General features: G+C 36.4%; 1 protein-coding gene across 1 annotated transcript in view; it reads right to left on the minus strand.

Moving 5' to 3' along the window:
* The window catches only part of SLC25A21 (solute carrier family 25 member 21), a 244,173-nt gene that overhangs the window by 451 nt on the left and 230,745 nt on the right, over nt 1-12,977 (minus strand). Inside the window, 3 exon segments of the mRNA XM_032689906.1 lie at nt 2,175-2,227; nt 3,047-3,228; nt 12,534-12,698. Coding sequence (XP_032545797.1) covers nt 2,175-2,227; nt 3,047-3,228; nt 12,534-12,698 — 400 coding nt within the window.

The raw sequence follows: 12,977 nt of genomic DNA on the forward strand, positions 1-12,977 counted from the left end.
GTATATATTTTTGTGTTTGTTTAGTTAGATTTGGCCATGAAAGAGCAACCTGACAGGTAGAATGACAAAAATTCATCACCAGGGTGATGAAAATGCTTCCAGGTAAGATTCAAGAAAGGTTTTCACTTGTTTATTTAACCATGTCTAAAGCAGAAAATCACAGTATTGAAATGAGTGTAATATTCCTGTGCATGTACCTGGATACAAATCCACAGGCAAAGTTTTGATCTCATTAAATGGCATTATCTGCTAGAATTGATAACAGTATAAAATTCCAGCTTGAAAGCCATAAAGTATCTTTACTTTTAGTGAAGCCAGACTATAACTGGGCTGTAATTACTATATGAGCTAAAGAAAGGGACATTTCAGAGGGTATATATATATATAACAAGACATATAGAGAAGCTTCTAGTTGGACAAGATGGGAAAAGAGAACGAAGCTGTATGAGTAAAAGGGTATTAATTGTGGGTTCCAGCACTGGGACATAAATATTTTCTTTCCTTTGCCTTTGCCTGTTGGCTCAACTGGTGGCTTGGAGCGGCATCTCAGTCTTCTGCTGAACTGGGCTCACCTTTGTAGGGATAGGCTAAGACAACCAGGCACACAGAACTACCACATGAGTTTTCCAATGTCATTTACCCTAAGGAACCATCATCAGACTTGAAATCCTCTATGAGCAGCAACTCGCAGACAGCTAGACAGAGCAGAAATCTGCAAAAGGCTTTGACCAACAAACAAATCGTAGACACAATGTCAAAGATTTGATTTGAACTCAAATTGAGGCTGATTCCAATTCTCATACTGTGTGATCTATTTGTGTATCTCCTTTTCTGTAAGCACTCAGATCCCGAAAGAACGAATTACCTTTCTGTCTCAAACCACGACACCTTCCATTCACAATAATTGTTTAATCGGAAAGTCAAATCTATATATTAGTCAATGGGACTACAAAAGTATTTAGAACGAAGTTCACGCTTAACTGACTTGCTGGATCTGGGCCAGAATGCATAGTCATTTGTAAGATGGAAAATTTTATTCCAAAATCTGCTTTGCTAAGGAGTACTGGGAAAGCGAACCCCTGCCTTCTCTTTGTCCTGTATGTAATCTAGTATCTTTAGAGTGTCAGGGAAAAGGCTTTTAGCTCCAGAGCTCCTTTTTTCCCATCCCTACCTTCCTCCTTACCCTGCACAATAACCAGGCATGGTCTAGCACTTAGCCAGATGGATTGGATATGCAAACATTTACAGACAAACCTAATGCCTCCTTTATACTGCAGTACAGACTCTGTACCTACTTGCTTTTACCCATGTGTGTTCTTGTCTATTAAACCAACGTGCACAATTGGAAAGAATTTCGTGGGAATGGGATACTGTTCAAATTGGGGCTTCTGCTCTTTTTGACAGAGACTGACTCTGTGGGCTGGCAAAGTCTAAGGGCCCAGTGCTTTGCTTTCATGATTAATCAAAACCAGTCAGGGAAAAATATTCTAAAAGTCAAAAAAGATATAGCTCTCTACTACTGTATTCCCACATTTGGAGTAACAAGTAGTGAGAAGGGGTTAAACGACAACCCCAGTTCTAAAATATCCTTGTCCTCTTAGTCTTCCAGGCCAAACAAGCCTCTTCCCAGCTATCAGCTATCAGCTTTTTAGTGTTTCTTCTTTACGTGTAAAGCACAGGAGAAGAAAGTAAATGGAATTTGATATGCTTGGGCTTTGCTTTGACTAGTTGAGTATATTTGTACTGCAGATACTCTAATCTGCATTTTAGGGTGACTTTACATAGATACAGAATAGTCCTAGTGAAACCAAAAGATCACATTAGAAGGAACAGGAAGCTTTAAGACGCTTCCAAAAGTTTTACAGTTCTGGTAGTTGCACAGATGTATTTAGGCTTGTTCATGAATAAAGAAATTGCAAAAACCAGCAGTTACTTGCATCTGAGGTGTATGTGTAAATGATTCTTTTTAGACACATATTTAGCTAAATTCATCTATAATACTATTAGATGATGTTATTATCGAAAGAAATCATTCAAAGTGAGAGATTCTTAATGATTTACAGTACACAGTTCCATTTATTTGACTGATGCTTACTACATTTTCTCAAGAAACTGACAAATGGGAAGAGAAAGCAAGAACAAAAGCAATATAGAAATGATATAAGGAAAATTACCTGGACCAAGCCTCATTATCTTGGGAAGCAAGCCTTTGTACAGAGCCAGAAATCTGTAGCAGAAGAAAAACAAACAAAATATTTCAAACAATATTCTTGCTCTAAAAGAAGAATGGAATTGTAGCATATGTTTGTTAAAATGCTGGCAGAGCACTTAGAGGCAATTATTTGAAATTAAACATGTTCAATAGCAGGCCATATCTGGATTTTAACATTTCACAGAGGCAGATCAGATGAAGAGAAAAAGTTAATCAATGTTCAGTCACAAAATCAACGTTGTGAGCCTAACCAATCAGAAATATGACTTTAATCAGTGAGCTGGGTTTACTTTCAAGACAAGTCTGTTAACAACAGCTGCATACAGGGACAAAATGACTGATATAATTGAATATCAAAGCTACAACTCAGTCACCAATTGAGAAATATTTTTAAAAGTTGGAAAACATTATTACCACAAGGATCTGTCCCCCAATTTAATTATTTCAGCTGTAATTTTAAAAGTACAGAGGCCTGTATAAATACAACTAGATTAAATTGAGAAATATTCTGTTTTCTGTTGATATTTTCCTTTTACACAATGAAGAGTTGAAAAAATTACATAAGAGATATATGAAGTATGTATTTGTTGAATGGAAATTTTGACAACCCAGTAATCATATTGTAAGTCTCTTGTTAAAGTTCACATATAGTAGGAATATATCTCCTTGTAATTCTAAAATACATTTTCAAAATGTTACATTAGGCTCTTTTGATACATGAGTTCAGGGTGGCTTAATGGTCCTCGTCAAATCTGAAATGTAACAACGTGGTTTTATGGACCAATATGAACTGAAACAGAGGTCTGGACATTTATTAAAATAAGAATGTTTTACCCTTCCTCTTTATAGACTGTTGCCATAGTTTTAAAACAGGTTCTGTACTTGATCTCTCCAGGAACTGGCTGTGGTCCTTGAATCCTACTTTTTGCAACATCAAAAGGAATGTTAATAATTGAGGCTATTGTTCCTGAGACTAGCCCAATTCCAAATTTCCTCAAAAACTCCAAATTTGGATCCTACAAAAAAAGAGAGAAAGAAAGAAAGAATAAAAACAGAAATGGAAGAACCTACGCAGGTTAAGCACTATAAAGTAATACGCATTTAATCAGAAAACTCACACAACACACTCGTGTTATTTTAGCGGAACACATTAGGATTTCCTATGCTGGAACTTGTTTTCTTGACAATCCTATTGGCTGTGTTTTTACACATGGTCTAAATTGCTGAAGTACACATTTCCTCACACAGGATTTATAAACACAGTTCATAAAGAAAGACTGGTATGGCATATGGGGATGATTTGTATAATTGGGCTTCACAATGTACTTAGTATTACTGTATCAAAACAGGAGAAATCCAAGCACACTATTAGCTAATTGGCCAGAATATTTTACAAATGACAGCAACTTCCACCATGAAGCCTACTAAAACACTCATTTGTGTGTTGGACCCCCAAATGCTAAATTAAATAAAGGCTAATCTCAGTCTGCTGCCATTCCCCTCCAGGTTTTTCACATTTATTTTCACATGTAGCTGATCCACTGTACTGAGAAGTGCTAGCTTCCTGTTATTAACAATCCAACTCGGCACAACAGCAAGAGAGCCTCCACGTTCTGCGCGTTATATACGGTGGTAATTCACTCAGTTAATTGGCTGAAGAATTTACAACAGACTGCTTCTGAACCCTACTACACGCTCATGGTAAAAGTTATAAATAGGTTAGAAGTGCATCTAAAGACTTCTTTGCTCACTCACAGTTCACAGTTCAAATGGGTTTTATTTGATCTTTTAGAAAGACCTCCTACCTTGGCGTTTCTATGACATCAAAGAACCCAGAGTTTATCTGGGAGTCAAAATCTCTTGGAGCAAGTTTAATCCTATTTCTCTAAGTAGTGGAAGTCACAGGGCAGTGTGTTCCAGGACATTTCCTATGCACATTATTTTTTTTTGCTATTAGTTTTCAATAGGCAAGACACCTTATTCATGAAACAACTTTAATTACAGAAAATCGTCATTAAAACAACAAATGATCTTGCCATGTTATAACATCAGCACAATACTAAAAAAGAACAATTTTTTGTTTCCTAAACCTGCACATTTTTGAATGAGAAAGAAAACAAGGAAGAAGTTTTCCTTTCCTGATTAGCAACAAGAAAAATAAATTAAAACTTCCATAATATGCGCTGGATGAAATCCACACAGGTATTTAGAAAGAAATGTCAGAATCAACAAGGCTCTTTATTACTCGCAGAAAAATTCAATACCTTGATTTCACAAAACATGAAACATATTGGTAATAATCTTTTAAAAATTATAATGGCTTTGGTACTTTATTAGCAAAGATCTAAGCAACAAATTTCTGTTCATTTTGTACATACAGTGGTTTAAATGCAAATAGAATAAAGCCAATATTTCCGTTATCTAGAGAAGAAAAGAGGACCTTTTTTGAAACTGGAGGGGTAAGAGTGTGGCAGCCCTGTTTCAGCATGGTGCCTATCTAGCTTCGGGCAGCAGGCGTAGGATTATACCCACACCCGATAGCTAAGCACTATTCCAGATTGTAATAACCTCCTCAAACCAGGTTACAGCAGGGAGGCTACCACTGCTCTGTTGACTTTTCACAGCCCAGAATGGTCTGAATTATTTTTGTTATGCAATTCAATTTGGTGCCAAGCACCAAGCATGGTGTGCTGCCCTCTATGCTAGGCAATACATGTCTGGTAAAGATATTTACTTGTTAAACAACAAATTTCAAAGCCTTGCTGCTCCTGACACATTCTTTATATTTGAATAACTGAACATTTAATGTTCTGGTGAAATCCCAGTGCCAGTGTTGCCTGCTTTATGATTGAGAGTTCCACAGAGTACAGGATAAAGTGGGTTTGTTCGATCAAGTGAGTATGTATTACAACATGACACTGCACTAATACAACTAAAGAGAAATTAAAACTAATCAGTTATTTCTATTCCAGTATTCATGACACAAAAAAAGTTGAAAGGCAGCATTTTTATCATTCACAAAACTGGACTCTAACCAAATATACCATGATATACACTACGTTCACTCTGTAATTTGTTTCTTTTTTATTATAAACCTCGTGGAAAAGATTTTTCTATGGCATTAATCAATGTAATATCTGGGTAATTTATTTTGTATAACAGATTCCATATAAATTTATCTGTTAAGAATAATTGAGTTGTTTTTTCTAAAAGCATATCTTAATGGCATTTTACTGTCATAATGCTTTCAATTGAAAAAGAGACTTCCAAACATAATTTCTGCCTCTGCCTACAGTGCTTACATGGACAAAGGAACATTGACTATCTATCAGGTACGTGCAAGTTGGTGTTGTTATGAAGCAGTGTTTTTCTTTTTACACCAAAATCTATCCTTTTTTTGCCCTATGGACAATGCCAAAATATTCCCAACAGTCTAGAATCCTATGGAAGGAGATTAAAGGATAAAGTATCTCTCTAGTGCTAATGCTGCAACTGGATATCTGAGGAAGTTATCATCACACTATTGTCACTAACTTCTGCACTATGCAGCTCAGTGACCAAATATTATGTGTTTTGTATGTCGTTCATTAGGAAAAAAGATTCTGACATGCTCCTCTTGCTTTCATAAATGGCAGAAACGGGGGAAAAACATATATGAATTCTGTTTTTAAGTAAAGCCAATTTTTTACGTAGTATGAGCAGAACATATAAAATGGAAACTTGATTTTAGATGGTGCCTCAGCACAGGACAGCATTCCACAAGGAAGTGAAATAGCAGTTTGATTATTCACAATGGAATAACTTAGCCATGGTTGGATAACAATTTGTGATCATCACACCTTTTTACCAAGCTCTTCACAATCACATTACCTGCACACCTTAATCCCTGCCCTGGGAGCACCAGCAGCAATTAAAACCAAAGAGAAATGTAGGCATCCCTGATAAATGCCATATCTATCCATGTCCTGCTGGATTTACCTGCTTTCTTGGGGAGAAAAAAATTTGAGATGTTATTTCTTTGCTTTTTATATATTACTTCTATCATAAAATTTTTTAATAAGTGGAGACTCAGTAAGTTCCTCCTGAATCATATGCTGCTTATTTCCTTCCTTTATATTCCATAATTTCCAGCAATTGAAATTCTAGCCCTAAATCTAGAGTATATACACCCATGTATAGGAGTGTCACCCACTGGAGATAGTTTTAATTTATCAGCTTCAGTTTCCAAAACCCTGGGCTTTCCTCTGCTGGCCACTTCATTCTCTTGTTTATTTGCTGGGCACTTTGTCAAAACCTCTGTTTAAATCTTTGATCTCAGTCAAAAGCTTCCCAACTATCTTCATCCCTATTGAGGAAAGGTTACTTAATTCAATAAGCAGCACAGATATTAATGCAGCAATGAAATAACCCTTTGGTAAAGGCATGTATGCTTGAAACTCAGTTACTGTAATTTTTTCAGAATAATTGAAAAATATTTTTATACTAGATAATGACTCACCATACTAGATACATTTGTACAGATTTAGCCACCTATCTCAGGTGCAATCTAGAGATTCAAAGGCAGGACACCACACTCACATATGCAGTGGAGAGACGTAGGTACCTTTGAAGGAACAGCTCCAAGTCCATTTTTAACTCTTGTAGAAAACAGAGGCCCTTTTCTGTCTGAGTAATAGTGGCAGAATATGTCACAAAGAAACTTAAAATTTAACACTATTTTTAATGAAAAAAATCAATAAACCCAAAAGATCAATAAATATTAATTTGCCTAACTGAAGCTATTTCTAGAAGGTTTTGCTTCAGTTATTCAATGTCTTGAGGTTTTTTTAACTTTTTTTTTTTCCCTCCCTCAGTTGCTGGAGGTACATATTTTATGAGAAAGAATACTTTCATAAATATGTTTTAGTACTTCTGGTCACCTTAGATAAATTATAGATAAATTCACTATATGAGACTAATGCTTGCTGGATAAGGAGAATACCAATTCCCAAGAAATTGCATGAATAATGAATAATAATAATAGTATGATGTTTGAAGTTGGCAATTAGAAAGCAGTCTACTGAAGTTAGCCCAAACTTAATATGTAGAGTGTAACAGTTGCATTGTTTCTTTAACTTCTTTGAAAATGTTAACCATAGCATTAGCTTTATAAATGAGTTATGCTTGGCACAGAAGTGGCAAAAGTGATTTGAAATGACCACTAAATTTAAAAATGCTTGCTCAAGATCATATAAAGGGTCAGTAGAGAAGCCAGGAGTGGAGCTGAGAGCCTTTGCACTATATGCTGCAAATTCCACCTCCCTGTGTATGACAAGGGACACTTTAAAAGTCAAGACTTTGTTTTGCTCAACTCTGGTTCTTCCTGGTGTAGCCTGGAGTTATGGAACTGAAAAGGGAGATGGGCCAGGAGTATGGAATAGTGTTGCTTGCTGTCCCTTTTGGCTAATGTAAAGTGTAATAGCATAAGAACTCCTACGGGAAATTAAGGGATGCCACAAGACCTGACCCAGGCCACACTGATTATAATTAAGCATTTGGCAGCAAAATAGGCTGTAAGGAACTGCTTTAGCCAGCCTGATAATTGGTTTTAATCCCTAAAAGGAGCTTCCTGTGGCAACAGAAAATGGAAGAAAGGAATACATAGGTCTGGGGAAGGGGAGCTTTCAAGACAGAGGGGAAAAGGTATATTCAAAGAAAGGTGTGAGATAGCTCTCAGGAAAGCAACATGGAACAGATGAAAAACTCAAACGAGTTGCTTTTAAACACAAACACTGAGCCAGAACCCAGAGGAGAGACAGGGTCCAGGTTTTCCTGCTGAATCCTAGAAAAGAGCTGGAAAGAAAGGCTATTAAATTCTACTCTGAGAGGGAGAGGCTGGTACAGATAAGATGCTTTGGAGGTGTGAAAATTCACAGAAGAAATCAGCACCAAGGAGGAGAAAACTATGTAGACTCATTGCAAGTCTCCACCAAAGGTGAAAAAGAAAAGATGAGAGTGAATCTCATCACTGTTGTGATAATATCATGTTTTGATTGTTTTAAAGAATATTCACACCTTTTTGTTTGTGACTTAATCAAGACTTGACCACAGTTAACGAGTGGACTTCTATTCATCTTATGCATTTACATAGTAAACTTGAAGCAGCTCTCCCCTGTTGAGTCACTCTGCAGATGATCAGATGTTCATGAAATGTTGCGGTTACAAGCAGGTCAGCTTTTCATGGCATCATTTAGGGGCTTGCTGTGCAGAAAAGGGCACTGAGAAATGGATGTCTTACTGCTTACCCCTACAGCCGGTACCTTTGTTAGCACTACCCATCTTCAGTCTCAGTTATACAGTAATTTATGAAACAGAAAAAAAGTGAGTAGCCCCATGAATAGCAGACCTAAAGAAGTTTGATACCCTATCAGCCCTTGTGACTGATTTGATATTGATGTCTGGAAAGGTGAAAGTCCAGACTAAGGCTTACATGGGCTTTTCCCCACAGAATTCAGTGTTTAATAAGGCATAAGTTCCCACTGAAAATTTCCCTCAGTTGGGGCACTCATAAGCATCTCTTCTTCTTCTAAATGATTATTTGTATGTCTTACAAAAATGTAGCTATTTTAAGCCTGACTCTCTGCCAGTTATGGTGAAACCTGGTTATCAGTTCAAGCATTATTATAATTTCTGTAGGAAAACAGAAATCCTTCATATTTTTATCTTAACTGAAGATTCCTCTCCTTACACCTCATATCTGTCTTGCCTACAGAAATAGCACAGTGCAGGAATAGGTGAGATAGCAACACACTGTCCCCCTCGGGTGCCAAGATGTTTTGATGATGATGACCTGGGCTGAAATCTTTAAACAGTATGGACTGTCATTTCAACAGCCACAGGACATCTCACAGTGAAGAATACTGATCGATGGGTGACTTGTGACGTTATACTGGACACAGAACTGACACCTTAATTTTTTTTTTAATTCCCAGGTCATCTTGAAACCTGAACTTCAGTGGTAGCTCTGAGATTATTCATTGAGCCATTCTGATTCAGTCTTCTAAATCACCTTGCCTTACTATTTCCTCAAGTCCATAGCACTACACGCACTTTTCCCTCTCTGTTTCTACATAGAACTTCTATGTTGGCATATATCTGAAAACAACTAAAATGAAATTGTTATCTGCTATCTTACTTAGTCACCAATCTGAACAGCCCGTTTTGGTTTCCTGTTTCTTCTTCTTGCCTACAGAAGTTTAGAGACCCTTTCTCTTACAAAACAACACACCATACAGTTCTCACGGTCTGATGCAGCAGCCCTTGTATCAGAAGGCACGTCTGTAGCAGCTGGGTCAGGCAGTGCCCAACTTGAAATGAGTTTTGTAGTTTGCCAGGTTTCAAAGGGGGTTTTTAACAGGCAGGGAGGAAATTTCATACTTTTAAGAAATGCAACAGCCACTTGGAGGTGGCAGTGAGCAAAGGTTTTAATGAAATCAATATTTACCATCAAATCTAATTATGATAAAAAATTGAAAAGCAAAAGCTGCTGAATGCCTATGAAATGTGCTATAAAAGCAGGTGCCATAAAACTGAGACAATATAAATTTGCGGACGAGTTTCATTGCTAGGGCAGATGCGTAGCTGTTAATGCTCTATGGTTGATACATTAGTGGCACTTGAAAGAAATTTGGCTTATTCTATTTTCAGTAAACAGAGCACAAGGTTGGCTGTAAATTGTCTGTTTAGTAGAATGGACTGAATGTACGAAAAATTATTCATTATGGACATTTACAACCCATACATGTAATTTATATCATTTGACCACTCAACATACAAGGTTTGCTGTTTTTGGCAAAGTAGCTGCAAACATCCCTAATCAGGATGCAAATTTAATGCACAGTTTAGAACTGCTGACAACTAAAATGCTCATTCAGACATTTCCTTACATTTTCCACTTAAGGTTACAGATGGTGAACAGCAAATACATAGTCAAGAACGAAAATTATTTCACTAGTGTAGTATTCTTATTTCACAATTTTTATGTATTTGTCAATATTACAAGATGGGCTTTAAGACTTTTTTTTTTCTGGCAAAATATAGAAAGTGAAATGAAATCAAGTGTAATGAAATAAAGTGAGAAATCTTGAGAAGTTACAACTGTTTAATATTTTTCAGACTAACTGCAAGTCAGCTTCTACCAAATTCCTTGTAGAGGTTTGATAACTCAGCCCACTGACAGAAGGGGCTTAAGTTACAGATCACAAATTATTGTTGAATACTTCCATTTACCAGGCACTGAAGTGAAATTCCATGTATTTAAATAGCTGAATGTAATACTGGCTAGTGCAAGCCAGATGAGGCCTGATCTATATTCTCTTAAATTCAGGGTAAGATTTGATCTGATTTTTAATGGGAGTTTGATCAGAATTATTGGCTATATCTATCTCTACAGAACTGTCTATGGCACTGATGCTAGCTGGCCTAGAGAGTCCTATTAACTTTTTTAGCACCGTTAAAAGCTATTACCATTCAAAACATACTGGCTGCCTGAAACGAGCCTAGTAGGAATGGTTCCTTGTCTGCACTAGCTCCTAAGCCACATCCAGGAAATGTGTTGGCTGGCCAGGGCCAAAGCTGTGCCAAGGAACATTTATCAGTACAGATGACTGAGTTTCAGTGATGCTGCTCAATTAACTAGCACAGATGTAGCCACTGTGCAAGCTGCTATAAAAGCCACTTCACGTTGGTCAAGTACAAGGCAAACCTCTGCTCTTATCTGCAGCTAATGCAACCTAATCCCACATTGATTAAACTGTCTTTTGCTTTTGCTAATATGTGAGGACAGCTGGGTCACTGTCTGAGAACACTAAAGTAATTTCTCTTTTGTTCTCTACACGTATTTAAACCTACGTTGTAATGTTAAAATTTTTCTACATCATACAAAATCTGTATGAAGTACTAATTTCTTTTAGACCATAAAGCTCTGAATCTTTCAAATAATGTAATAATTGTTTCCCATTTTTTTAAATCTGAAAGGCTAGGAAAGCACGCTTATGCCAAATACTATTACTATTCTTCAATTGCTATGGAAGGACATTTCAGGATTCCCATACGAGTTGCACATAAATATTTGTCCTTACCTGCGTATTATTCTGAATGTTCTGCAATAGTGATTATAATTTTTTCATCACTTGATCAACATAAATGTGTTTCCTGCTATCTTAGTATCAAGCTATGCTTGTACCTTGAGTTTTTAGAATATGTGATTAAAGTACATTGTAAAGTATGCTTAAATACTCTAAAAGAAACTTGTAGAAACTTGTGGGTCACCTGGTCTTGAACAATTCAGTTTGCTGTAATGATCTGCAACTAAGTGGAGCTTTTCTCCATTTACACAGTGTTGCCAACAAAAATACCAGGCTACTCAGAAGTGCAGAAAAAAGAGGTGTTACTTCATCTGGGAATAGAAACCGATCCCTTTTGATTTAAATTGCTGCCTCTTATATGTACATCACTGCATATTACACCTGTGACTGTTTAACTGTCATCATCTAAAAATCACATTAGTGAAAACACACTTCAGTAAGTAACGTACTGAAATCATCAATAAACCATTAGCTGTTGCGAGCAGAGTAATTTAGAAAGTTACTGATACTACCATGTTTTCACTAATAAAATTTCCCTTTATTGTAAAGGGAAATATTTCCTTTGTTATTTAAAGAAATATAGGACTATTAAAGTTGCTTTAAACTAAATTAAAGCTATAACAATTCTTATTTTTTGACTTAAAAACTACATAAAGTCCCTGTGCCTGACTCTGTATGTCCTGTTTTGGCCTGTCTCTCTCCCATATGGAAGAATCTTCCCAGTCATCCTTCAACACAAGGTTGAACTCTTTTGAGTAAAAAGGCCCATTACCTGGCCAGAATAACTTACCTACTGCAGCTCTGCCATCTCCTCAAGCTTAGCCTCTTTGTGAATACTGAAAGAAGTTCTAGAAACTGATTTTCCTCTTCTAATCCAGTTTGCCATAAAAAAGTGCATACATACTCAACCATAACATGCCTGTATTTCGACTGCTGCCTTTTCACATTGCTACTATGTTACAAAGGGAAATTCATAAAAATGATATTTCCAACATGACTATACTCAGCTATGCTTAAAGAGTGAGAAGTACAAGACCTTCATTTGTTTCCATTAAAATGCTATAGATTTCTGCAGAACACAGACAGGTTAGTCACTGTTTATTACTAAATACCACAGCTTTCACAGAAAAATACAGTATTAATTAAAATGCCAAACCTCTTATTTGATTGTCTATTCCTTTCTATGGAGAACTTACTTTATTAACTGGAAGAATGTTTTTCATATTGAAGTAGAACCCAAAGTAAACCATGTTAAAAGCTCCGTGACGGCCCAGTGTTGCTGTAAGACCTTTGTTGAGTCCTTGGAAGCCCAGACCATCGGTTTTGATGATCTGCCGAGCTTGAACAAAGCTAGATGGTTGCTACACAAGTTAAGAAAAAGAAGGAAGAGATCATCTTTACAAAAAGAAAACAGTAAACATAGCATCATTTCCATCTTGTTGACACAGTGTTGCCAATTCTTGTAATTTTATCTTGTCTCACCGTATTTATTTTCCCTTTCCTGTGACCACATAAAAATCACAACTTTAATAAAAAAAAGATTACTCATTTTTCTGATTGCAAAACAAAATGAAAGCATGACTTGAGTACTGTAAAAGACTAAGGATCCTGAAAAAAAAAAAGGTCTTTGAATAATAATA

This window comes from Chiroxiphia lanceolata, chromosome 6, assembly GCF_009829145.1.
Source record: "Chiroxiphia lanceolata isolate bChiLan1 chromosome 6, bChiLan1.pri, whole genome shotgun sequence".
In the NCBI taxonomy this organism is placed as follows: Eukaryota; Metazoa; Chordata; class Aves; order Passeriformes; family Pipridae; genus Chiroxiphia; species Chiroxiphia lanceolata.